Source organism: Portunus trituberculatus, chromosome 43 (genome assembly GCF_017591435.1).
Source record: "Portunus trituberculatus isolate SZX2019 chromosome 43, ASM1759143v1, whole genome shotgun sequence".
NCBI lineage: Eukaryota > Metazoa > Arthropoda > Malacostraca > Decapoda > Portunidae > Portunus > Portunus trituberculatus.
Genome location: NC_059297.1, coordinates 11766911 through 11794410, shown reverse-complemented (window position 1 = coordinate 11794410; position 27500 = coordinate 11766911). Strand labels below are relative to the sequence as shown.

General features: G+C 37.7%; 2 protein-coding genes across 2 annotated transcripts in view; both read left to right on the top strand.

Moving 5' to 3' along the window:
- The window catches only part of LOC123518080 (mitogen-activated protein kinase 1-like), a 31052-nt gene extending 22073 nt beyond the window's left edge, over positions 1–8979 (top strand). Inside the window, exons 6-8 of the mRNA XM_045278681.1 lie at positions 1232–1399; positions 1671–1859; positions 5277–8979. Of these exons, the coding sequence (XP_045134616.1) occupies positions 1232–1399; positions 1671–1859; positions 5277–5414 (495 nt within the window). The 3' untranslated portion in view covers positions 5415–8979. The remainder of the gene's footprint in view (positions 1–1231; positions 1400–1670; positions 1860–5276) is intronic.
- Positions 8980–11991: 3012 nt separating this feature from the next.
- Positions 11992–24104, top strand: LOC123518235 (60S acidic ribosomal protein P0-like). The gene is made up of 6 exons (XM_045278956.1): positions 11992–12111; positions 16038–16309; positions 17064–17298; positions 19527–19712; positions 21475–21633; positions 23915–24104. Exons 2-6 carry the CDS (start codon positions 16080–16082, stop codon positions 24044–24046), a joined length of 942 nt encoding a protein of 313 aa, XP_045134891.1. The 5' UTR covers positions 11992–12111; positions 16038–16079; the 3' UTR covers positions 24047–24104.
- The last annotated feature ends 3396 nt before the right edge of the window (positions 24105–27500 follow it).

Below are 27500 nucleotides of genomic sequence, written 5' to 3'. Positions count from 1 at the left end.
CACTTTTTCTTGTAGCGTAATGGTTTTCCTTTTCTTAGCATCACTGCTATCACTCAGGAGTTTTCTTTTTGGTGCCATTGAGCAAGATACTAAGATAGTCAGCAAACGCAGATGTAGGAACACTCTTGCCAGGGGCGACGGTGTGGTGGAACTGAGGTATGTAGAGTGTTATTGTATTCAAGCATGAGGTGGGCGGTGTGGCGGATAACCACTAGTGACGCCTGGCGGCCAACAATAACAATAAACAATAAAGCTTTACGATTTATAACTTTTCAAATTTTTAAATCTTAAATTGCCTTATAGTGGACTGGCGTAAGTGCGAGTTTGGCGTAACTCGAGACCGGCGTAACCGGGACCTTACTGTATATATATATATATATATATATATATATATATATATATATATATATATATATATATATATATATATATATATATATATATATATATATATATATATATATATATATATATATATATATATATATATATATATATATATATAGATGATAGTAAGAAGTTTTATCTTCCAATGTAAAAGTCCTAGGATTCTATTGTTCTTAGGGTGTAGGGATCCAGAATCTGGATTGGAATTACAATTTTTTGTCAATGTTAAAAGATTTAAGCGATTATTATTAAATGTCTGAAATGTATTTTTTCCTACTTTGCTGTAACTGAGGTATTTGAAATGTAATTGATAAGTAATGACAGACAGATTTCTTAGTAAGGAGCCTAAAGATGTGGATTTTTCTCTTGCTCTCTCCTATTAAGGATTCATGATTATGTATTTAAAGACACTGATAACCCCAATCCTTGCATGTTTTGGAATCAGGTTATCAGTTACTTTTCTCAGGATGCAGCATGAGTTGAGAAATCTTTTCATTATCAAGAGTCATGATCTCTAGATGCTGAGAATATTAGAATTAGGAAGAGAGTGGGAGTTAAGCATTATGTCTAGTGATGTTAACAGTTGGTCAAAAATCATTTGGGGCTGTTGAAAGTTTATAGAAGTTTACCACAGAAGACTTGAAATGAAGCAGTCTAGTGTAGCTTCAGAGATCTCATATGCAAAAAAGCTGCTAGATACCATTCATCTTGGTAATCTACAATTAAGGGAGGGCGTCTCTCTGAACAAGGCAGACATGTACAAAAATAAAGATAATGGTAGATTGTTGAACTATTTATTGCAAATGATAGTTTGAATAATTTCTAAAATGTATTTTTATTACAGGGCTACACAAAATCCATTGATATTTGGTCTGTGGGCTGCATTCTTGCTGAGATGCTGTCTAACCGTCCCTTGTTCCCTGGGAAGCATTACTTGGATCAACTGAACCACATCTTGGGTATCCTGGGTTCCCCATGTCAAGAGGATCTAGAATGTATCATAAATGAAAAGGTACTTTCATTGGCAACTTGGCTGATTTTAAACAACATGAACAGTATATGATATTCTGGAATAATCTTTGTCTTGGCAGATAAAGAATGTATTTAGTAAAGAATGTCATGTCATATTTTGAGGTTGCTATGTGAAAAAGTTTACAAGTAGACATATGATGTAGCTAATGTTTATGTATTAGATAAATAATTGACAAGTCAGCTCTCTCTGGTGTAATTGGTAATGTGCAGTTTTGTGGAACTTACTTTTAATATATATAATGCATTTACAGGCCAGAAGTTATCTACAGTCTCTCCCATACAAACCAAAAGTTCCATGGACAAAACTGTATTCAAATGCAGATGCCAAAGCTTTGGACTTGTTAGATAAGATGTTGACCTTCAATCCCCATAAACGCATCACAGTGGAGGACGCTCTTGCTCATCCATACCTGGAACAATATTATGACCCTGCTGATGAGGTAACGTTTTGTTGTAATGTGTATGTTATGTATATTGGTTGATGGTCTTGCAGCCTTAAGGTCTGCATTTTCATGTTTAGTATGCCTTTCTTTATACAATGAGAACATTCATGTTACTGGAGAAGCAAGCCAGCTCAACTCAATGCCAGTCAAAAGCTTGGATAAATTAGGAGTGTTGTTGACAGGTCTGGTCAACTGAGCACCAAAACAAGTGCCGTTGTTAAGTAGTGAATCTTAAGTTATCTTTGGAAAGCAATATGGCTAGGTTGTGTGTCCCCTGTTAGTGACGTGCTGCAGCAGCCCTGCTTTGCAGTGAAAAATGGACAAAGGGTATTGCAGAATCCACTGCTGTGACCAAAGAAGCTAGTGGGAAAGAACATCAAGGAATGGAAAAAGAAGGGAAAATTTAGAATTGGCAGCTGGAATGTTGGAAGTCTTACAGGGAAAGGAAGAGAGTTAGTAAATGTAATGCTAAGAAGGAATATCAAGATACTATGCATTCAGGAAACTAAGAGGAAAGATAATAGTGCCAAAGTAATTGGAGAAGGATACAAGGTGTACTATGGTGGAGAAAATGTAAGGAGAAATGGAATAGGAATTATTTTCCATCCAGAATTGCAGGAAAGTATCACAGAAGTTATAAGGAATGGTGGTAGACTAATGGGTTTGAAACTTATCGTAAGAGAAACATGGCATGTGATATCAACAGATGTACCACAACAAGGTTGTAGAGAAGAGGAAAAAAGAATAAAGAGAAAAAATAGAGAACTGCATGAAAAGATATGATTGTGTATGTCAGGAAGAACTGTAATGAATATGAAGAAACACATGGTGGTATGGGATTTGGAAGGTGAAAGGTTATTGGAAATAGCAGAGGCTGAAGATGTCAGAATTTTTAACACCATATTTAAAAAGAGAAGAAATTATCCTATAACATACAAAAGTCAGAAAAGAAATTAAAAAATTAGTATTAGATTGCTATGTGCTACTTGGAGAACCATTGGGGACACAGCATAGGCTATTATAAATAGCAGGTTTTAGGTTTAAAATTGGAAGGAAGCAAAGGAAGATTAAAGGCTGGGAGCTCAAAGGCAGGAAAAAGTTGAAGCTTAAAGGAAAGGTAGAAGAGACTCGGGGAAAGGTAAGGGAATGGTACGTTTCCTGAAATGGTAGAAGACCTTTGGACAGATATGAAAGATACACTGGTAGCAAAGGCAACTGAAGTGTGTGGAAAAACTAGTGGAAAACCCAGAGGAGAGTAAAACATGTGGTGGAATGACAAGGTGCAAACAGTAATAAAAGAAAAGAGTGAGCACTGCAGCAGATGAAAAGATGACAATGATATCACAAAAGAAAGATACAGATGGGCCAAGAGAAAGGCTAAGAAAGCAGTAGCAATAGCTCAGATAAATGCATACAGTGATTGATTGGTATAGGAAACTGAAAACAGCAGGAGAGAAGATTATATACAGAGCAGCAAAGGTAAGAAATAAAATGAGGAAAGATGTTGGTGAAATATCAGTAATAAAGCATGAAAATGGAAGTATTCTTACAAAGGAACTGAGTGAAGCATTACCAGTGGAAGGACCAATACCAGACATTAGTATGAGGGAAGTAGAGGTAGCAATCAGAAAGAGAAAGACAAACAAAAGCAGGAGAAAAGTCTGAAGTAACAATAGAATTGATAAAGGCATTGGAAGTCCTTGGTCATGAGTGGATTCATGCACTGTTAGAAATTATCTGGAGTACTGAGAAAATGCCAGGAGACTGGAAGGAAAGTGAATTAGTTAAATTATATAAGCAAAAGGAAGATATACTGAATTGTGAAAATTGCAGGAGTATAAAGTTGTTGGAGCATATATTGAAGATATTAGAGAGAGTGATAGCAGGGAGGTTGAGAAAGATGGTCGAAGTTCACAAACATCAATTTGGATTCTCGAGAGGGAAGAGCACCACAGATGCAACATTTATTATGAGACAAATACGAGAAAAATATCTTGAAGAAAACCGAAAAGTTTATTATTGTTTTGTGGATTTGGAGAAAGCATATGACAGAGTACCAAGAAAATTGTTGTATTGGAATTTGAGATAGAGGAGTGTACCAGAAAATATGGTATGATTGGTGAGGATGATGTATGAGGGAGTGAGGACAATGGTATAAACAAAGTATAGGAACAGAGTCGTTTCAAATTGAAGTAGGATTACACCAGGGATCAGCATTGAATCTGTTTCTGTTTCTTATTGTGTTGCACACAATAATGAATGATCTGAGATAAGATGATGAATTGTGGGAGTTTATTTGCTGACTATCTAGTAAGTTTTGCTGACACAAAGGAGGAATTGCAGCAAAGGTGTTTGGCATGGAAGGACAACCTGAAGAAAAAAGTAATGAAAGTGAATACAGAGAAGACAGGTAATGGTAAGCAACTGAGGATATGGGAAATCAACGTCATATATCAGAAGATGGCAGAAGACTTAAGCAATCAGAAGAGTTTAAATATCTTGGATCACTGATAGTAGAGGAAGGACGGATGAAGAAGGTAGTTAGACAAAGGGTGAAAGAAGCATGTTATAAATTGAGATAGTTAGCAGAGTCATTTTAGATATGAAAATACTGTTAAAATTGAGGATGAAGGTATACAAAAATGTAATAAGACCAGTAATTTTGTGTGGTGCAGAGACTTGGCCATTAAGGGAGAAAGCAGAGAATATTCTGCAGAGAATGGAGATGAGAATGCTGAGATGGATGGCTGTTATCTAACTGTTGGAAAAGAGAGAAAGTGAAGATACAAGAAGAATGCCTGGAGTGTGTAACATAAAAGAGAAGGCAAGACAGATGTTTTAGACATGTGAGAAGGACAGATGAGGAGGAACCAATGAAGAAGGCAGTGCTGATAACAGTTATGGGAAGGAGTGGGGATAGAAAAAGAATAAGATGGAAAAATGTGCTGAAGCATGACATGAATTAACATGGACTACAATAAGACACAATAAATAGAAACAGATGGAAAAAGTTAACTCAACCAGCTGAGCCTACTACACAGTGGGAATAAGGTAGTATGAATAAGAAAAAGAATCATGCATGCACTTATCTGGTATTTTATTATCATGATTATTATAGTATTTAATTTTATGTATTTTTATTTATTTATTTATTTATTTATTTATTTTCCTCATGTTACTTAGATAGAAATCAAATTGAATTAATGAAGCTGACAAATTAAATGCCTTAAGTAATGTGGTTGGAGGAAAAGTGGCATTCGTTCAATTTTACACATTTGAGAAACCTATGAAATGCTTATATGACATAAACATTATTAACTAATGTAAGTGAAGTGATTGATATTATGAACATTTTGAAATGAAATATCCTATATTAATTATGAATCTTTTATATACATTTACTTCATATTCCAGCCTGTTGCTGAAGAACCTTTCAAGTTTGAGATGGAGTTAGATGATCTTCCAAAAGAGAAACTTAAGGAACTAATCTTTGAAGAAACTGTTTTATTCAAGCAGCGTCTTGCTGCTGAAACACCCATGCAACAAAACTGAAGGTGATGTACTGACATTTGATGAAGAGTGGAATATAAAATGAACAGGCATTTTATAGTTGAAGACTCTAAAGTAGGAAACTAAGGCTGCCTGTTTGCCAAGGGTTCAGGCAACATCAAGATAATGCATGAAGATTGTGACTGGTTTCTCAGTCTGTGAAAAATCTTCATGCTACAGAGTTCACAGCAGGTATGTTGTGTGACCTGAACACTATGGCAAGATTCCTGTTTGAAGAAAATTGGACAAGTGCCTCACCTTTTTGGTCATTTGGGCAATATATGAAGACAAGCTGTGTTTTAACTGGGGAAAAATTGGCATGCAAACTGTGTTGGAAAAGGCTGGATGAGAAAATGTGTATATGAAACATTTTGTTCAATAGCCAAAAAGTGTCAGATCTAGAAAGAAAAATATAAATTCTTAATCTAGTTACTGGTTTCAGTCTTTTAGAAGTTAACTTAAGTGTTTTCATGTGGCTGTCAGACTTCATTATATGAAGCTAAGATGTTAAGAGTCTTTAATAGAAAAGTTTTCTTCAAAAATTTATATCAACTTCAGGAGCACTTGTAGTATTTGTTCTTAGTGATGTATCTGTGCTCCTCTTGAACTGCCAGTAATTGCTACTAAGAAGTGTTTGTTGTGAAATTTTTGATTAGGATGTTGTTCATCTGCTGTTGGAATGTCGTAGTTAATTGCTTTTGAATTATTGATGTTCAATTGCTTATAAAGCACTTTGCTGATGTTATGTGGCAGGAACTGTTGTCTAGCATTATTGATTGAGAAATCTCACAAGAACTAAATACTGAGCTCCTAGTATCTTTTCACATGGATATTAGTTTTCGTGTATTTTTTGAAGTACATATTGTCGGCTTAATTTTTATACTATATTAGGGCAAGAAGTTTTTTGCATTCCAAATAATTAGATTCGTTCAAGAGTTCTGTTTAGAGAGTACATACAAACTTCAGATAGATTTAGAGTTCCAAGATGTGAACTTAGGTTCCATTTGTTGAAAATACTTTATACTAATTAAGACAAAAGTTGGGATGGTGTTAGTATCATCCATGCAGTCCTTGTTCCATCTCCTTCTCCAGTAACTGCCAAGCTATAGATTGTGCTTTCCTGAGCATGGTCTATGAAAAGTGACTTACGAGTTCATTATAAGTCATGGGATCCAAAAGAAACTGCATACAGTTATGCAATATTAATGCTTTTGGTATAAGTTGCAGACTATTGATATACTTTCTTGATCTGTTGGGACTGGTCATTGCATTTATTATTTTAGTGTCATCATCTTTTGTATCAGTGGTAATGAAGCCAGAATGAAGTACCTCAAGTTCTGAACCTGAAGCAGCAAAATTATGACAATCTTGTAGATAATAAAACTGTAATTCCCCATTTATTATGCTTCAGTTTTCTTTGGTGCTTACTGTTTTTGACATTTTAAGTGTAATGATAGTGATGCAGAATCGCTCAGCTACAGGAAAAAGGCTGTGTCATTCTGTGAAAGTAAATTGTGCATAGTTTGTATATCATATCTTATTTCAAGTCAAATAAACTTTAAAAAATCAATACTTTTATATATTTAAATGGGATGTGAATATTGATTCATATCATTACATACATGTATATTGGTATTTCATTTTGGAAGTAAAATGTGTTCAGGATCTTTTGTAACCTTAATCATTATGTTTTGAGGAAAAGTATTTTTACAAGCAGAAAATCATAAAAATTTATGTAATGGCTGACAGTGTCTCAGCACAGGGGTGTTAAGAAAAGAGGCAGATTGTGGTATTAAGGAAATGCTAAAAAACAGTTCCCGTTGTGATGAAAGCTTAATTTGTACAGAAACCAAGCCTATCATGCCTCAGAACCAATGTAAATGGTCCAAGGGCTAGAATGAAGGATGCCCACATTGTTACCTATATGTACTAGATGGGAATTATCAAAGTTGGATCATGCATTTATATGTTTTAGTATCGAGATCCTATTCCTAATTACTTATGTGTTTATATTTTTAATGCACTTGTGAAATAGTTTTAACTATGACTGGATTCAGGGATATATTTTGAAGTGAAAAGTATTTTCTTCCTATAGCTTTAGTTTGCCATCTTTGAAATGTATTGTTACTTCAGAAATTGTTAAAATGCAAGGACATGATTTTCAAATTTTATTTAGTTAAAAGATAAAGTTAAGTAAAAGTTTTCATCTGTTTATTGGACAGAGCCTGTACAGTTATGTTTCTTGTGTATACAGGAACATACCATAGATTTTTTTCCTTCCTCTTCACTCAGGGTTGATCCCTGTATTGAGTCAAAGTGAATTTTGGGGTATTTAGTCATGCTGACTATTACATTGATGAAAGGATCTTCTTATATTTTCTATATTAATACTCAAATTGCATCCATCACAGCTTCTTCCATGAACTAAGTCATCCATGATTTCATACCCCCAATTTATGCCAAAGGGAAACTGTGTTGATGACATAATTATTAGTTATTCATGATGTCATCTCTCTAATGCAATGTGGTAAGCTTAAGATCTGTTAACCACTCTGTATTCAAGATAAAAAAGAAAGAAAAAAAGAGAAAAAAATGTCTAATGATTATAGAATATATTTAATTGATTTAAAGTTGTTTTATACAATTAATGTGAGAGGTGTGGGTGTGTCATCTGCCAATGTCAGGTAATTATTGTCTCCAGGTGCATGAATATTTTCATGCTTGTGCTGCATCAATATGTCATTGTATATCATTGCTCGTGTTAACATCAGTGTTAGTATGATGCCAGTTTTGCATGAAGTCAGAATACAAGAATCATTTAAGTGTTATTTCAGAAATCTTTAGTGTGTAGATTTTCTTTCTACAGCAGTGCAGTGTTGATGTACAAACTTTTCTGACTTCAAGTGAAACAGTTGTATTACATGTGAAAATTGTTTACTTCAACTGTGGGAACAAGCAGTGTTAGTGAACACTGCTGTTACTAGGATTTGACCTCATTTCATACCCAAATACAGATAAACCTGTATCTTGCTTTGGTATGCTACAATATTTAAGTTATATGATATGCAAAAAAGTCACATTATTAACCAGCATAACTCTTGTGTTTATTACATGATTTCCAGTGAACATTGAACCCTGCCCAAATCTTTTGGTGACCTGTGGCCAGATAGAAAGTGTTACAAAGCAGACAAGGAGATTCAAAGTTTGAAGTGGTATCTTGGCACTGGTTGTGTAAGGACTTTAATGTAGCTTGACCTCAGGTCACATGTCAACATTTGATTGCTGTGGGAGGTTTGACAGCCCAGTCATGTGTTGTTGCCATTGACATTGCCTTTAAAGTACTTCTCCTGCCAAGGAAAGGCCCTAGTATTCTTGAAGTGGGTGGTGATTGGTTGGAATCCACAACTGGGATGACAGTGACATGGTGAGGTGGCTGGGGCCTGTCAAATGTATGTCTTTCTCCTTCCACTCTTGTCACCCCTGCTCTCACCGAGATGAGTAATCGGCTGTGTTCTGAAACAGTGGTTACATTATAATATAAATAAATTACTGGCATCAGCTACTGTTACTGTTCATTATTATTTTAGTATGTTTCCTGGATTCGACAATACAGCAATTTTTCCTTCTTGTCTTATCACTGGCTTCATATGAGGATCGATTATGAGAAGAGGAACAAGTGCTATCCCTTAATCAATTTTTATAGTACATATATTGCTGTCTTAAAGAGACAATATTGGCTTATATACAAGATAAACACTAGATTTTAACCTTCCATTGTCTTCTATTGCTATTAAACTAAAAACCTTGTACACTAGTTTTTAAAGACTGGCCACAGTCCCCTCTCTCTCTCTCTCTCTCTCTCTCTCTCTCTCTCTCTCTCTCTCTCTCTCTCTCTCTCTCTCTCTCTCTCTCTCTCTCTCTCTCTCTCTCAACACATACATGCAAGTAAAGACAGACAATAAATGATGCATAAAGTCACATCTCATGTCTATTCAGTTCATTTTAGACAGCTCAAACAGTAGTATAAAAGTTGTTGTGTGCTTTTCGTCCTTCAAGGCTAGAAAAAAGCTTAAAAGGACATTATGAAATAATAGTAGAAAATACAAAGTGAACTTAATGAGGCAGGTGTTATGTTAGCTGTGAAAATGTTCTTAGTTGTTGGATTTTTTCTCCACATTGTTAAACTTTGGTTAAAGCATTTGATGGAAATTCATAAATGGAAGTTACTGTGTGGATTTTTCAAATTTCGTCAAAGTTTATTTGGTAGATGAAAATTGGGCTTTCATGAATATCATTAAATATAATTTAAAGAAAAACAGAGTAAATTTTTATTTCATTAATCCATGGTGGATAAGAAAATGGAAGTCATAAATGGTTAAATTGTTTACACTGCAGAGAATAGATTTTTTTTTAGATTAAGGAATCAAATATCTACTATTTGACTTGAAAACTTAATTTTTACCTTAATGACTGTATCCCTGTTGCAAAGTAGTGATCATTGCTTGATCAGTCACCAATGGAGACTATTGAGCACCACTCAACAAGACTTGCTTATGTGTCGGTGGTGGTTTTCTTTTATTTCTCAAAATGATATTCTTCATTTTCTTCATATGATGAACAACTTTTTCTAATGTTGCTTACAGTTCTTTTATGATGGAAATATGCAACCTTTATTATTATCTTTTATCTTAGTGCTCTAAATCTCTATTCTACCTTTTTATGCAAGAGAATCTCTGGCTTGGAAAACCAAAAGGGAAATTTTAAGAAGCCTACAGTGGTCCTAGTCCCAAAAGGGCAAATGTATCAATCAAAGTTGTAGGATAAGTATTTTGGAGGTTGCCAGAAGTCTTTAAAGTATGTATATTCTTCCACTGTCGAACTCCACTGGGTACTTAAGGACATGAACCTAAAATCTGGAATGGTGTTCCTGCCACATGTAATCTGCCAGAGACAATATCTGTCCTTTCAAGTTCTCTCTCTCTCTCTCTCTCTCTCTCTCTCTCTCTCTCTCTCTCTCTCTCTCTCTACTAATCACCCTTAATAGCATGCCATTATCAAATGATCTGAGGAAACGTATATTCTTATTTGTTTTGTTATTCCTTATGATATGCAGTCTACCTCTTGCTTTTTGTTATTATTATTATTATTATCACTTATTATCATCATCATCATCATCATAGTAATAATAATATATATATATATATATATATATATATATATATATATATATATATATTTTTTTTTTTTTTTTTTTTTACTATGGCCCATAGTGCTTGTAGGCATACTTGAAGAGTATATGTGGGAAGCGCTGTTAAGCTTCCGCCCATTAGTGGTGCAGGTAATTTTATATAAAGTGGTACCCAAATTAGGGCCCATATCACCACCCAAGCGCATCTTTGGTGTAACCACCTAAAGCCTGGGTAACATGGTGACATGTAGGTAACTTTAAAACACTCGACATAACTTCAAAGCGGAATGTGGTGGGATTCGAACCTACGAGTGGACGTCTGCCCGATCCCACGCTCACCACTTTATCCACTACGCCACTGCCTTCCGAATACTATTACTATTACTGCTGCTGCTGCTGCCGCTACTACTACTACTACTACTACTACTACTACTACTACATTCAGGAGAGAGAGAGAGAAAGAAAGTCGCCACAGGGTTATAATAATCCCTTCAAGTACGTCCCGTAGGATCATCGCAGCTTTACATGAAAACAAGGGGAAAAAAGTATACTTTAATGAGTTGAGTCTCAGCAAATGGGAAAGGATAAAATTGTGACCGAAAGATGGAGGAAATGATGCAGAAAACATCAATTAACATCGGTGGTGATGCTGTGTGGCCTCATCGTCAGGAGATGCTCTAAGGATTGTTTGATCTGCTTTGATTTTATTTGACTTAATTTGTCGAAGATATATTGCTGTATATGGAAAGAACATGAAGAATAAGAGAACAGAACTGCAAATTTACCTGCTGCCTGTGACGCTGCAGGGATAATATGATTGTTTTCCCCCTCGTAACTTCGGATCGTTTGCAGCAAATAGACTGACATTTGTAGATCCCAATTTTATCGTTTGACTTACAATTCATCATCACCAAAGAAAAAAAAAAGAAAAAAAAAGTGATCACTTTCCTTTCTCATATACTGCTTACTTAGAAGAATCACATCACTAGCGTCACCAAAATCAGCAGTGTAAGAGATATGAGAGAGATAATGCAAACTAAGGACTATTTCCATGATCCAAACAATTCTCTGATAAGGTTACAAAAAGTGGATCGAGAATAAAGGAGCGGATGATGATGATGGTGATGATGATGGTGGAAGTGTGTATAAATGAATGAAAGGATATTTGAGGCTGTGAAGAGATTCCTCGAGCGAGTGTGGTGTACTAGATGTATGAATTAGCTGTGCTGTGGATATTATTCGCTTTCATATTTTGTTTTCCACAATTGGAAACATATAGTATTAAACTTAAGCTCAAGATCTGAATGTATGAAAATAACCATAGCAAAACTTTGCAGTCTCCATATATCATAAATCAAACCTAAAATAGTAGCTTAGAAATTAAAAACAAAATAAAGTGGTATGTGGAAACGAAATTCTTTTCTAAAAATGAAGATACATGTGACACGAACAGAGCTTTGTCACTTTTGATCTGGGCTGTTTTCATCCTCTGTACCTCGTGGCTGCGGCGAGGTAGGTCTAGCTATTTGCTCCCTCGAATTTTTCACTCTTAATTTCAGGAAGTAGACTCTACATAACTATATGGTGTGTATTATATGGTCAAGCTGCTCCAGGGGCATATAAGAGGGGGAGGAGAGGCTGGTGGAGTATGTATTGTGGGCGCAGACCTCGGGGTTAATGGGCAGGTAGTTCATCTCTGTTGTCCTGCCATCATGGGAACATCGCTTACCTTATACTAGCTGGAGCTTTCCCAAGATTAGCGGAGCAAAGTTGGGGTGGCTTGATACCCATTACCTCGTTCTTGGATAATGTTTAATGCCACTGGTGCTTAAATTACAGTACCAGTGGTTATCAGTTTTCAGGATGATATAGCTTCCTGTGCATCTCCATAACATAACATAAATAATAGGATAACAAAGGGCCACCAGGGCCCATCTAGGTTATCCTGTATCAGTCGCACAGCGACCTCGTCATCAGTACTTAAAGATACACTTACAAGTACACAATACATTATATACTAATTCTAAATATTTGGCCCATTATCAGGGCTAAGTCCTGCAGCGAAATCCTCTACAATTTGTGGTCGCCATACATGGGGATCATGTCTTGTTTAACTATAGTAAATTTCTTATAAAAACTATCATGCAGTGCTATACATAATTATAAATCTAATAAATTTAAGTGCTTATCTAATCTGTTTTTAAACATTGTCAAACTAGTGTTTTGCCCATCTTGATATTCACTCTGACACTTAGGGCACTTGCAGTGCTTGTCAGAACATGAAGGAACTGTACACATTTATTTTCAGTGACATTCAAATGTCACCATCTTCTGCACTTAGTATCGAGGGTCTGCCCTTTGCTTATAATATAAACTGGAAACTTCACTTCTTTTCTCTTGCTAAAACAGCTTTTATAAAGTTAGGCATTCTTAGATGTTTCTGCCAGTTTTGCTCTTCCCCCAACTGCAAACTCTATACAAGGGCCTTATTTGAACATGTATGGAGATTCCACTCACTTTTTTTTTTTTTTTTTTATATATAGTTAGAGTGGAATCAAAAGTTCTTTGTCTTATTAATTCCTCTTTCTTCTGACTGATTGCCTACAGCTTCTTTCTCATTGTGGCAATGTTGTGTCTCTTGCTATTTTCTCTTACTTTTCATGCCAACTGCCCTTCTGTTCTTGCTAACTGTATGCCTCCTTCCTCCTGTGTCCTTGCTGCACTTACTTTCTTCTTTCTCTCATCCCTATTCTGTCCAACTCTAATGCAAGAGCTAACCAGTGCTCAGTCATTCATATCTTTCTCTGATAATTTCTGGGACTCCCTACCTGCTTCAGTATTTCCATCTTCTTATGATCTAAACTCATTTTAGAGGAAGGTTTCAAGAAATTCAATTTTTTTTCCTCCAAACACTCAGACCTGCATGGGGACTGGCAACTAAGTTGGCCTATTTATTTACTTGAGCTTGAGTTGGGAGTCACCCAGCACTTGCTGTCGGTGTAGCCTTTGGATCAGTCAGCTACAGCACATGTATAAACTCCCATACACACCTGGAAATGGAAGAGTGGGTTGGTGTAGCAGGAAGTCTGAAGCATTAATGCTTTCCCTCCCTCCCCTCCCTCATCATTCATCACATTCACACCTGTTCCCCATCCCCATCCCTGTCCCTGAGGGGTCCCTGCCTTTCAATCATTCTCATACGTTCCCTCCAGGCACTCTCTAAGAAATCTTTCACACCCTCAATCACCCGACCATTTACCTGTCTCTCAACACACAGCCCCAGCAGGTACTCCATCCATTCCCTAGCATTCCTCTCTCTCATCTCACTACATGCTTCTACTCCTATCTCTTCTGTCACTACACCTAACATCCTGTCTCTTGCACACCCATACCCCTCACACTCCAGCATCAAATGTTCTACTGTCTCATCCACACCCATCTCGCATACCTCACACACCTTGCTTCCTCCATTCTTCCACCTATACACCCTGCTGTTCACCTCCAGGGACTTGGTCCTGGCTCTGAACAGCAGTTTCCCCCGCAGCTCCCATCATATAAACTTACACGCCTAGGCCGGTCCTTTCTCCGATACCATTCTAGCGTTGTCTTCTCACTCATCCCCCTCCTCCACTCTGCTTTTCCTTTCTCTTCCACATGCCTATTGATTTCTCTCTTACTCACATCTACACTTCCATGTCCTATGGCTCTTCTAACAAGCATTCCTATTTCACCCACCCAAATTTCTTTATTAAACTGTCTGTATAAATTCTAAAGAATGAAACACTGAAAAATATATTTCCCTTAATTAAAGGAAAAAAGAAAAAAAAACTCATTTGGAGAAAACAGTAGCGACCTGGAATATGAATGGATCATAAATATAGCCATTACTTATACATTTTCCAAGTGTACAGATCCTGCAGATGTAACCATGTTCAGTACCAGGTGCCTAACAGGGATGAGACATAGGCATGGCACAGCACAGCAGCAGTGTTCTCCGCCCCTCTCATTTCTAGACTGACAGCCGTTGGTGATGAACCGTGGAGGCGGAGCGAGATATTACGTGTACTGTTCATGTAATGCACGGGCAGCACGACAAACCCCTAACAAACTCATATATTTTTGTGAACTGGTTATGTACTTGTTTCAATATTTGGTCACGATGACTTATTAATTTATTTCATTTGCTTGACTATTCATACAGGCAAATACGGAACAAATGGCGTTCCGTATCGATTCAATACGGAATGCAGCATTTCATGCTCCAATACGGAACGGTTCCGTATTTTAAGGGACAGGTGGCAACCCTAATGGTGCTCAAATTACTTGGGATGAGATCTGTATTATGAGAATGGTAAGAAAAGCCTTGTTGAAATTGGTGAAGGAGTAGAATAGTGCTGAGAATCAGAGAGGATACAAAAGTTTCATTGTTGCAACTTTATCTAAGTTTCCTTTCTGACCGTTCTATTGTAGCTGTGGTAGACGGCCACTGTTCTTCTAAATCTATTAATAGTGGTGTTCCTCAGGGTTGTGTCTTGTCACCCACTCTCTTTCTATTATTTATTGATGATCTTAACCAATCTTCTTGCCCTATCCACTCTTCTCTACATTCAGGGATTTTCCACCTGTACTCTGCTTATATTTATGCCCCCAGTAAAAGACCAATCCTTTCTTGCTAGACTCTCAGGCTAGCAGCTTGTATGACAAGAAAAACGAGAGACCCCCCAAAAAATGATACCATTACTTGTCATCAGTGTGAGCTACTGATGTTTGTTACTGGTATGGTGTGGAGGTTGTTAGTGCAATAGAGGTGGTTAGAGTTTGACAGCTTCCTTAATGAGTCTAGAACCTCTTCTTTATGTGTATATATCATATTTTAATCGTTGCTGTGACTTTTACTGAACACTGGTACTTATTGCTTCACCTCCCTCCATTGGGTAGCCATATTAACAAATGACAGTGAGCCTCTATCAGATTGCCTGATGTGTCTGTAAAACAGGTGAAAAGTATGAATTAACTTACTGTGGATTGTGGGGAGTTGTCAATGTTGACCTCACAAATGATACTGCATGATTTGAAGGGTCAGGTTATAGACATGACAAAGTTATAATATGGCACTACCCACAAATTCCAGTAATTAACAAAAAAATAATATCAGTGTTTACTCTGATGCAGAGGTTGCTCAGTTTAGAAAATGTTAAATTTTCCCTACATAAGAGACATACTAGACTTGCCCCTCCAATTTAGATATTTTTTGGCAAGGTCACCCAGCCTTCTATATGACACACCAGTCTTGTGTTGTATGTTACACAGACTTCTTTTTCAGATTTTCTATTTAAATTTAACCTAACTCTTGAATGAAAAACACTAATGTTACTCCAATATTATCTGTTTATTTTTGTTACTGTTTTGCCCATTTACATAAATCCCTTCTTTTGCAGTCCCTAAGTCCGGTGTGACGGTGCCTTAATCCACAATTCAAGATGGTTAGGGTGGACAAGCCAACATGGAAGGCTAACTACTTCACTAAGATCACTCAGCTGTTTGATGAGTACAGCCGTTGCTTCATTGTGGGCGCTGACAATGTTGGCTCCAAGCAAATGCAGGAGATCCGTATGGCCCTGCGTGGGTGTGCTGTGGTGCTCATGGGCAAGAACACCATGATGCGCAAGGCCATCCGAGGCCACCTGGAGACCAACCCCAATCTTGAGAAGTAAGGCTGTGTTCTCTGTCCATATTATCAGACATCCATACTTGTGTTCATGTACTTATATATTCACTGTAGTACTTTGGATGTATGGCTGGGTGGTTCATCAGACATTCCATTCCACCAGGGGCTGATGTGGCTAAGTGTGTGTGTGGGTGTGTCTGGACTGCCCTGCATGGGATTACTGTCCTGCTATATATAGATAAAATTATGGTGATTTGTTGTTGTGGATAGTTGAATATATGAGAGCTAGTAGCTTTCCCACTTTGAGGTAATGTGTGTTTTGTGTCAATATATGAATGCTTTGAAATGCTAGCCTTGTGGAATAGAACTTGTGAAAGGATGGTTAAGATATAGGCTAGTGAAGGCAATGGGAAAAGTAGGGATAGTTAAGAATTTTTATTTTATGACAGTAATCCATGAAATAGAAAAGAAAGTTACATGTGTGCTTTATACTTTTGTGTCTTTTACAATGTATGTCTGATTTACTTGTGTCTTGTATTTTTGTTCCTGTATTGTTTGAATTTAACTGTAATTGGAGTAGCTGTGCAAACCAATACTTCTCCAGTCTAGGTAGAAAATTTTTCTATGTGACTTTTTAGTATACATGTTGTTACAGTAATGCCCTTTCAAGTGAGATGAGGATTGCATGCTTTGTTCATTCAAATGATCCTCTTTATTCTATAGAGACTATTATTACTATTATAATTATTTTGATCTTATTTTGTTTAGATTGATAATATTGTTTACTTTCTTGCAGACTCCTTCCCCATATTGTCAACAATGTGGGATTTGTTTTCACCAACGAAGACCTGGTGGATGTGCGTGACAAGCTGCTGGCCAACAAGAAGAAGGCCCCTGCCCGTGCTGGAGCCATTGCTCCTTGCCCTGTGACCATCCCCAACCAGAACACTGGTCTTGGTCCTGAGAAGACTAGCTTCTTCCAGGCTTTGCAGATCCCAACCAAGATTTCCAGGGGTACCATTGAAATTGTGGTAAGTAGAAAGATTACATTGGTGTTTTCTAATGTCAAAGTGGCCCTTTGTAATTTATTGTTGGCTGAGACCCTCAGAATGGTTATGGTTAGGCACTCTTGTTACAATCAACTATTATGCTTCCTCCAGACACTTGTATTATAGAATAAATGTCATCCACAGTGACATTTCATTGCACCAAGCTTTTAAGATATTGGTCATGTTACAGTCTATCATTAACCCTTCAAGTATGGGGAGTTGATTTACTTTCCGTCTGTTACAGTGGGAAAAAATCACACCTGTCAAAAATGCTAAAAATATTCTTTTCCTTATAAAAACATATTTCTTTGTGTTATTCTGAGTACAACAATGTAGTTTTCAACATGTTATGATCTCTCACACCAAAGTTATTGCATAACAAAAAATTTATGGCAGAACCCGCCGCTAAGAAATACCCCCCAAGCTCCGATAACTCTCTCTCTCTCTCTCTCTCTCTCTCTCTCTCTCTCTCTCTCTCTCTCTCTCTCTCTCTCTCTCTCTCTCTCTCTCTCTCTCTCTCTCTCTCTCTCTCTCTCTCTCTCTCTCTCTCTCTCGGGCATTTGAATTTGATGTAAAAGTAGGAACTTTTGCACTTTCATGTCATGGAAATGCGAACTCAGATGAAATGATGTTCAAAACAGGAAAAGAAAACAAACTACATATTACAAGTTTTGTGGATTTGTATAATAATTGGAATGTGGCAACTCTCATTAGCAATGGGATTGATGTGACTTGGCTGACAAGCACAGTCCTGTAGAGGCAACCAGGGGTGACACACCAGCACATTGGTCGAGGGGAGTACGTGAGCGGGTTTATGAACGTCGCTGTGAGGGTTGGTCTCTGTCTGCCAAATCACTATCAGAATCACTACTGGAGTCTTCACTTTCTTCTGTCTCAATAAAAAAATCACTGTCTTCATTTTCACCACTGTCCTCAATGTCATTACCGAGTAACACTGACATAACATCACTCGGAGTACCGTTTCCTCCCTCCAGCTCATGGGGATTGCCAGATGTCGGCCCGAAATGAGAAAAGATGACCTATTGTGAGGGATCATATGTCTCAAGGCTCAAGGAGGTGAGCGAGAAAAGATGCCAGAGATTTCCACTTGCCCCAGGACCAATAGTGAGGGGGAGAGATTCAAATGTTTAGCGCCGAAATATCCTGATTCCCGGAGCGATCCCCGCCTCTCCGCATGTGACGCTACAATCGTCCCGAAACGATCACCGTACGTTAAGGGTTAAAGTTGACTCTCAATTAACGCGAGGCTTACATTTCTGGAGACGTCGCGTTATTCAAATATAATTTTCCCATAGAAAACAATGGTAAATGGGGGTTTACTTTCCTTGCCACTGGGAAAGTCTGCCTATTTTAGGGATTTTGTAAGTCAACCTTAAGAAAAAAAAACTTCATACATCATTTGGTCACAGAAACAATAAAAATACGTTCTCATTTTATTCTGATAGTACACAATGTGCTCTCCCTCAATCCCAACGCATGAACAATCACCGAGGTCTTTTCTCCCCTAGTATAGCGATCTATCCCTTTCCTGTGAGGACGTTGGAGGATGCTTAGATACCACAGTATAGGACAATAGGTTAAAACGCAGAGGAATGATCCACTCACACCGCAGGTTAGCTCCAGATTGAGCCACTGAGGAGTGAGGTCTCATACATTCATGTTCACAAAACAACATTTCTGTAGCTTTTTACAAGCCTTACCACCAAGAAAGGATTGTTTTGTGATGCATAGTGAAATCTTGCATGGAACATGGAAAACAACAGGAGGGAGGCGGTGGCGTAGTGGAGAAGTAGGTGTTCTGGATACCATTTTGCATTCAGAAGTTGCTCTGCTCTTAGTTAAGTTTCTAGGATTCTGACCCGGTGCAGTTCCCAGCAGAAGCAGTGTGGGTGTGTGACATTATCAAGTTATCATTAAATTGACTAAATGGCATTATTTAGTTGTCTCTCCTTAAATATCAAGTTGCATTAAATCCAAACTGCATTTTTCAAACTCATGTTAATTGAGTAGCTTTTTTATTTTTTTTTTAATTTATTTTTTAAATTTTTTTTATTTATTTATTTATTTTTTCAAAGCTATTTAGCCAAGATTGCAAAAGTGATTATTGTTTTGAACATATGTTGCCAGTTCAGTAAGGATTTCTCTGTCACGCAGAGTAAAACAGATTCAGGCTTTTCTTTTCTGTACAGAATGATGTGCAGCTGATGAAGGAAGGAGACAAGGTGGGTGCTAGCGAGGCCACGCTCCTCAACATGCTGAACATCTCCCCCTTCACCTATGGGCTGGTAGTGCAGCAGGTGTATGACCAGGGTACTGTGTTCTCTCCCCGTGTCCTGGATATCACAGATGAAGACCTGATGAAATCCTTCCAAGATGTAAGGTTTTTTAAGTTTTAGTGATAGTGAATTATGATGTTTCTTTTCTAAGACTTGTTGATAAGTGCAATTTCTTCAGATTTGGTATTACTAACAAGTTTTGTTTTAGGTAAATAGGATTTGTATTGTATACTTGGTGAAAGTAAAGGAAATAGGCTATGGATGGTTTGATTAATTAAATGCAGTATTTGAACATATTGTGAGTGAATAGTGGTGATGTGGGTGAACTCTTCCAGGTGTGAAGGTTGGTGTTGTTTACTGTTCTATATGTTATCTTTTATTATGTTCATCCAAGTATAGTTCTGGGCTGGGTGCATGCCCACCTATATCCATTTTTCATGTTCTTTTCCAAGTGGTGATAGAGATTCACAGGTGCAGTATGACTTTCACTCTGAAGCCCTTTGTGTAGTAAGGGTTTAGCACTAGGCACAGCTCATGTGGATAAGTTCAGTTATAGTGAAAGCTTTGAGCTACTCAACTGGTGATAGTGTGTTGTAAGAGACCCTGAGGGATTACCATAATCTGATGCATTTTCAAATATTTCTTGTCTGGTCATCTGTGGAGGCCTGTTGTGGCTGGTGAAGAACCCATGGCACCCTGCCCTTGGTGTACCTGTGTTATGAGGTGATAGTAAGTTTTAAACTATGGGCTTTGGTTCTGTGACTCTAAAGGCTTTATTGCGCTGGATGTGATGCTAGGTGGGACATGTTTTGCTGCCAAGCCGGGGGTGATGTTGATTGCTATGGGTATGTTCACATTGGGTGTGATGCTAGGCAAGACATTCACTGTGGCGGACAACAGTTCCTTCTGCAACGAAGGAAGACAGTCTATGGTTCCTTGACGTGGAGGAAGAAGTTATTAATGTTGTCTTTTAGCCTTGAATAATTTGAAACAGAATTGGGTACATGAAGCAAATATGAAATGACTGGACTGTATTGAATATCATCATCTTATTCAAGAGCTATAAATGGATGAGGAGAAATTTTGATGGTATTTCAGATTGACTCCAGCTCAGTTCCTGAAGTTCTATCATTTATTGAACAAGATATTAAGAAGCAAGGCACCAACTACAGGAAATCTATCAGTTCATGGTGAAGAACAGTGAGTGAGTGAGGGAGGGAAAATTGAGTAAGGTCACTGCAGTCAGAAAAAGGTGTGGGCCTCTGGAGACAAGAGCACATAAGTGGGAGTCCCAAGGGGGCATGAGTCATCAACACTATGGCCAGAAAAATTGCGGGGTCTTAGAATTTGTGCGAGTGGTATGGTGGGTATGTGTCACGCAGTTTTGCATCCTGTGTGAACACGCCTATTGAAAATACACTGAGGCGATTATAAGCCATGTAGCTTCTGTGGTGTCTTACCTTTGGTGTGAAACTCCCTTAAGGTATTCCATACCAGTCTGCCCTTTGCTAATATGACCACAGCATATATCTTGTTATCATGGCATGCTGTTGTAATGTCTTTTCCAGTTGCCCAGCTGCTGTGAAACTTTCATCACTGGTCTTTTGATAAGAGTTTGTAGGAGTAGTCATTAATTGACTTATTAAGTGTGCTCTATAAAAGAATATCTGAAGAATAGATAAACAGGAGACAAGTATTGGAGAGAGTGTGGGAAGGTGAGCTAAACATTTTAGCCTGTGAAAAGGAAATCTGCCAGTTTTTCTACTTTGAGGGAGACTGTGTTGGAGTGACAAGACATTAGAAATAATATTGTATAATGTGGTTTGTTCTGTTGATTTAATTTTGACTTAATTTTCTTCAGGGATTGGCTAAAGTTGCTTCTTTGTCACTCTCCATTGGCTATCCAACCATCGTGTCTGTGCCTCACTCTGTTGTGAATGGTTTCAAGAGGCTACTGGCCATTGCTGCCGTCACTGACATCACCTTCAAGCAAGCAGAGCAACTAAAGGAGTTCTTGGCTGTAAGTACTTAAGCTTTTTTTTTCTCAATGCATGAAATTGAGTTTGTGTGTGTGTGTGTGTTTAGTTGTAGTTTTGCAGGGCCTGGGCTTTACACTTGTGTGGCCCTGTCTCCATATCTACACTTATCCAATTTTTCTTTAAAGCTATGCAGACTGCTGACACCACTTCCTCACTCAAACTGTTCTAAGTTTCAACACATCTTTGCGGGAAACTATATTTTTTAACATCTCTCAGACATCTTCCCTTCCTCAGTTTTTTACTATACAATCTTAAGCTTCTAATGTCATATTCTTCTCTCAGAATCAGTTTCTCGTTATCCACCTGATCCATTCCGTTAATCAATTTATAAACTTGTATCAGATCCCCTCTCTCCCTTCTCTGTTCCAGGGTTGGTAGATCCATAGCCTTTAGTCTCTCCTCATATGTCATCCCTTCAAATTCTGGAACCATTCTTGTAGCCATTTTTTGTAGTCTCTCCAACTTCCTTTGTGTTTTTTTTTTATGGGGGTCCACACAACTCCTGCATATTCCAATCTGGGTCTTATTATAGTACTTACCAATTTCACTATCATTTCTTTGTCCATGTAGTGAAATGCTACTCCAATATTCCTTAGCAAATTATATCTTTCTCTGAAAATTCTTTCAATATGGCTTACCGGTTGACTGTTTTCTTCCATCGTCACTCCTAAGTCCTTTTCCTTTTTTGTTTTTTCTAGTTCTATTCCATCTCCATCTTATAGATTCCCACTGGTCATCTTTCACTCTTTCCTATTTCTATGACAGTTTTTGTGCACATTGAATTCCATCTCCCATTTTTTACTCCATTTCCAGATCTTGTTTAAGTCTTCCTGCAGTATTTCGCAATCCTCCTTTTGCTTTATAAGCACAGTTTCGCATCGTCCGCAAACGGATTTATGTAGCTGTTCACTCCCTCTGGCATGTCGTTTATATATATGAGAAAATGTATTGGCACCAATACTGACCCATGTGGCACTCCGCTTTCTACTGCTCTCCACTTGGACTTCATATCTTTAACTACTGTCCTTATTTCTCTCCCCCTCAAATAATTTTCCATCCATCTCAATGTGCTTCCTTTTAAGCCACCCTTCTCCTCTAACTTCCACAGTAATCTTTCATGTGGCACTTTATCAAACGCCTTTTTTAAATCCAAATAAATAGTCAATCCATCCCTCTCTCTCTTGTACTCTTATCAACTATTCTAGAGTAGAAACTCAGTAAATTTGTTACACGATTGACCTTTTCTAAAACGCCTTTTTAAAATCCAAATAAATAGTCAATCCATCCCTCTCTCTCGTACTCTTATCAACTATTCTAGAGTAGAAACTCAGTAAATTTGTTACACACAATTGACCTTTTCTAAAACAAAATTGTTTTTTTTTTTTTTTTTTTCTCTCACTGTGATGTGCTGCAGTCTCTGACGAGACAGCCAAACGTTACCCTACGGAACGAGCTCAGAGCTCATTATTTCCGACCTTCTGATAGGCCTGAGACCAGGCACACACCACACACCGGGACAACAAGGTCACAACTCCTCGATTTACATCCCGTACCTACTCACTGCTAGGTGAACAGGGGCTACACGTGAAAGGAGACACACCCAAATATCTCCACCCGGCCGGGAAATCGAACCCCGGTCCTCTGGCTTGTGAAGCCAGCGCTCTAACCACTGAGCTACCGGTGTGTGTGTGTGTGTGTGTGTGTGTGTGTGTGTGTGTGTGTGTGTGTGTGTGTGTGTGTGTTACATACAAAGGTATTATATGCCAATTGGATTATTTTCCAGTGTGCATTTGTCTATACTGTCACAAGGCTTGCTACAATGAATACACTTTTCATCTTACCTTCAAGACTTCATCTATCTATAAAGCAGGCTGATAGATTCAAACAGATTACCCCAGACAAGCTCCACATCATTCACTCTTAGTCCCATCAGCCCATGGTTGAAAGGAACAGTCTTGTGGACTACCCTGTTACATCCCAGAAATTTGAACTATGGCATAACTGGCCACATGCATCCAAAGCAAGGCCAGATAGCAGATAGCTAGTTATACAGTCCCTAAATTCTGTAGGAGTGACTAGAAATGGTATCATTGTTTTCTGTGCTCATAGAAAGAGATTAGGAACTCTCTTCTCTGTATGGTGTCCTACAAACCTATGCCTCAACATACTACCAGGAAAGCACACATGCTCTCACCCAGTCACTTAGCATGATATTGCTCATGAAGTATACCATTGTACCTTTATATTTACTTTGATTTCTAGGACCCAAGCAAGTTTGCTGTTGCTGCTGCTGCTGCTGCTCCAGCTGCTGCTGAAGCCCCTAAGGAGGAGCCCAAGGTGGAGGAGGAGGAAGAGGAGTCCGATGAAGACTTCGGCATGGGTCTCTTTGATTAATGTGGTCAGACGTTCTCCATGAAGTCGATCACAAATAAAACCTTTAAAAAAAAATTATCTTTTCTTAATCTTGGAATGTTTCATCAGGGAGTGTACATACACACATGATATCTTAGCAAGATATGGACCTTTGGGCAGGGAACAAGTACTGCTTGAATTCTCTTTGTTGTAAACTTTAATGTTCTTAAAAGTGCACCTTGCAAGTCTCAATAATTAGGTTGATTTGGTAATTAGGTTGTTAGTGCTATCATTAAGGACTTTTAGAATATATATACTGTATATAGGTGGGGATGATGGGTGGAAATAGTATATTTCATACAGACACTGTCATGTGTAGGACTAATGGCTTTTTGCTATTACCTTTGTATTTTTATGGACTGTTCTATTGCTAGGAACCTTGGGGTGTACAGTCATCTGTGTGGTCTTGTTTAGACAGACTTAACAGCAATCTAAGGATAAAAATTAGATAAAAAAGTCGTCTGTCTTAAGAGCAGAGCCTGAAAATAAGGGACCAATAGATAATAAAGATATTGATAAGTAAACAGGAATGGAGAACATTGGTGGTCTGTGTAGCAATGAAATAATTATGGTCTGACCATTTTATGAAGATCGGTTAGGTGTTGGCGTTTTCGGGGATTTCCCGGCCTGCAGTTCTGCCAAATCTTGTGCTCGGCAAATTATGGGATTAGAGCCTGTGTCGATGAGAACCTTGCTTCCCACACCACTCTCTCTCTCTCTCTCTCTCTCTCTCTCTCTCTCTCTCCATATAGAATTTACATTTCATGCAAATAAATTTCTATCAGATCTATAGTTACTAATAAATTACTAAAATTTGAGAAAAGAATGCCTGTCAGTCAAGCTGCTCTCTCTCTCTCTCTCTCTCTCTCTCTCTCTCTCTCTCTCTCTCATCCTGCCAGCGGGAGAGGAAGTGACCCATGGTCACTTTGACCTGTGACCTCACTCAGTCACCCAAAGGGATGTGACAACGCTCGGAGGAAACGTCAAGTATTGTTGTGTTTGCAAAAACAATGCAAAATATACTTAAAAATAAACACAAATTATTCTAACTTGCCCTTTTTAGAGCATCACAATGTACATGTAGGTACTACAACACCATTCAATTACGAAGTATTAAGTATCTGACGAGGTCCATATTGGTACAAGTGTGACACAGCCGCAGGCCGGGAAATCCCCGGAAAAGCCAACGCCTAAAACAATCTCCATAAAATTGTCAGACCATAGCTGGCAAGACAATGGGATAACCTGTGAAGGCAAACCATGTTGGAGCAAACCCGGGCCTTTATAAGACAAACAATAAAAGAAACTAAGTTTCAATAGGAGCTTGGCTAAATCTGTGGATGACTCCGAGGACCGATCTAAATAAGAAGCCTTTTGCAGTCTCTTATTTTTATATTATATTCTGTATCTAAGATTTGATTACTGTCTGGTACACAAATCAGAGTCCAATCTATTTTGCACATACTCTTTAAAGGATACTATTTCACCGAACTATAATGCTTTAGGTAATTGAGTTATTCTTCTACATTGCTGGGTAAATTCCGGTTATATTCAGTACATTGCTGCAGATTCCAAATTTCGCATATTCTAAACGATTTTACATAGACGAAAATACGGGTTTGGCATTTTCTGTAGCCACACATATCTTCCCTACTATAGTTTGAAACCCAGGAAAAAAAAAAAAAAATACGGTGTTGGATGTTATAACAAGAGACTGACATTTTCTTTGATTTTTTTTTTCTTTTTTTTTTGTTTACCTTACTGCATTCTGAAACCACTAGTATTACTTTTCCCTCGCCATTTAATCATTTGAAAAATTTGATTTAATGAATAATATATAGTTTCCCTAAGGTTTGGTCCCCGTTGTATCTCCAAGTCTGTTTCTATCTGTGGTGTTCGAGGGAAATTTTGTTCGAGAAAGAGATAATTCGTTGAAATAATCTGCCAATCACAGAGGTTTACGTAAGATCAGGTGAGATCACTGCGTTGTCTGCTCGCCATGTAGTGTTGCCAGATGGGATATATATATATATATATATATATATATATATATATATATATATATATATATATATATATATATATATATATATATATATATATATATATATATTGCACGTCACATGTCTTTTTATATTATCTACCAAAGGTAAATAATATTAAATACACGTGCAATGCAAACATGAGCAATTTAAATAATGTGTTTTTATCTCATATTTTCTTTGGCAACAAACACGATTATTTTTTTTCGAAAGGTTTATTATTAAAGAATAAGATCATGCTGGGAATTTCACAGACAAATTATATTTTTCATATCTTCCGGTACTCAAATAAAAAAGAAAAACACAAAAATTGGAACACTTTGATCTAAATGCATAAAGAAAATGAACATAAGAACATCAGAACATAAGAAATGAGGAGACTGCAAGAGGCCAGATAGACCTACACGAGGCAGTTCCTTTTCTCCCATCCTCCGAACAAATCAATGTTCCATCCAACCAACTATTCACAACTAGCTAATACAAAACCGTAGATAGGTTGAGTTTAGAGAACAGTAAGTAGTTGGCTGAGTAGTTGGCTACACTCGTAAATTAGCACACTCCACCCACATCACTTCACAAACGCAGCCCGCTAATATTTTAGGCTCTATTTTAAATCAACACAAAATTAAACTTTTAAACAGCATAAATATATTCTCTGAAGACTTACAGGTGCGTGTGTGTAGTCTTAGGAGCCTAAGAGTCAAGACTCTATAGCGCCCGAACCAGCGACATCAGTTACAGTACTATCGGTTTGTTGTCCGTCAGCTGAGATTCGATACATGAAAGAGACACGTACTCCACAACCCACCTCTCTCTCTCTCTGTAGATTTCGTGAATTTCTCGGGAGGTTTGATCGAAAAATCAGTAGATTTGACCATATTTTCGAAATCTGTCGGTAGATCGGTAGATCCATCAGAAATTCGGTAGATCTACCGACTTATCGGTAGATCTGGCAACGCTGTCGCCATGTGTTCCTGTTACCAGTCAGTGTTGTGACTTGAAGGAAGTGCTGCTATTTGAGGGAAAGGATACTGCTGTGAACTTCTTTAGACATAAGTGTGTATAACTGCTATGGATATTAAGTCATAAGTGTCACAGTGTTATATTAGTGAAGATCAAGGGTTATAGGGGTGCAGAGGAACGTTAATCCCCCCAAAAGCCACAAACAGCACCTTCCATTTGAGAGTAAGGTAAAGTCTCATGGTTGTTCTCATTTTTTTTTATATCTACACATTTGTATGTATTTTTCTTTTAATCTACACATTTGTATGTGTTTTTTTCAAATACACATTTGTATAGTTCATTTTTTTTTTTAATCTACACATTCGTATGTACGTAATTTACGTAAGCTATGCAAATCACTTCCCCACTTCACATTCCCGCTGTGTCATTAA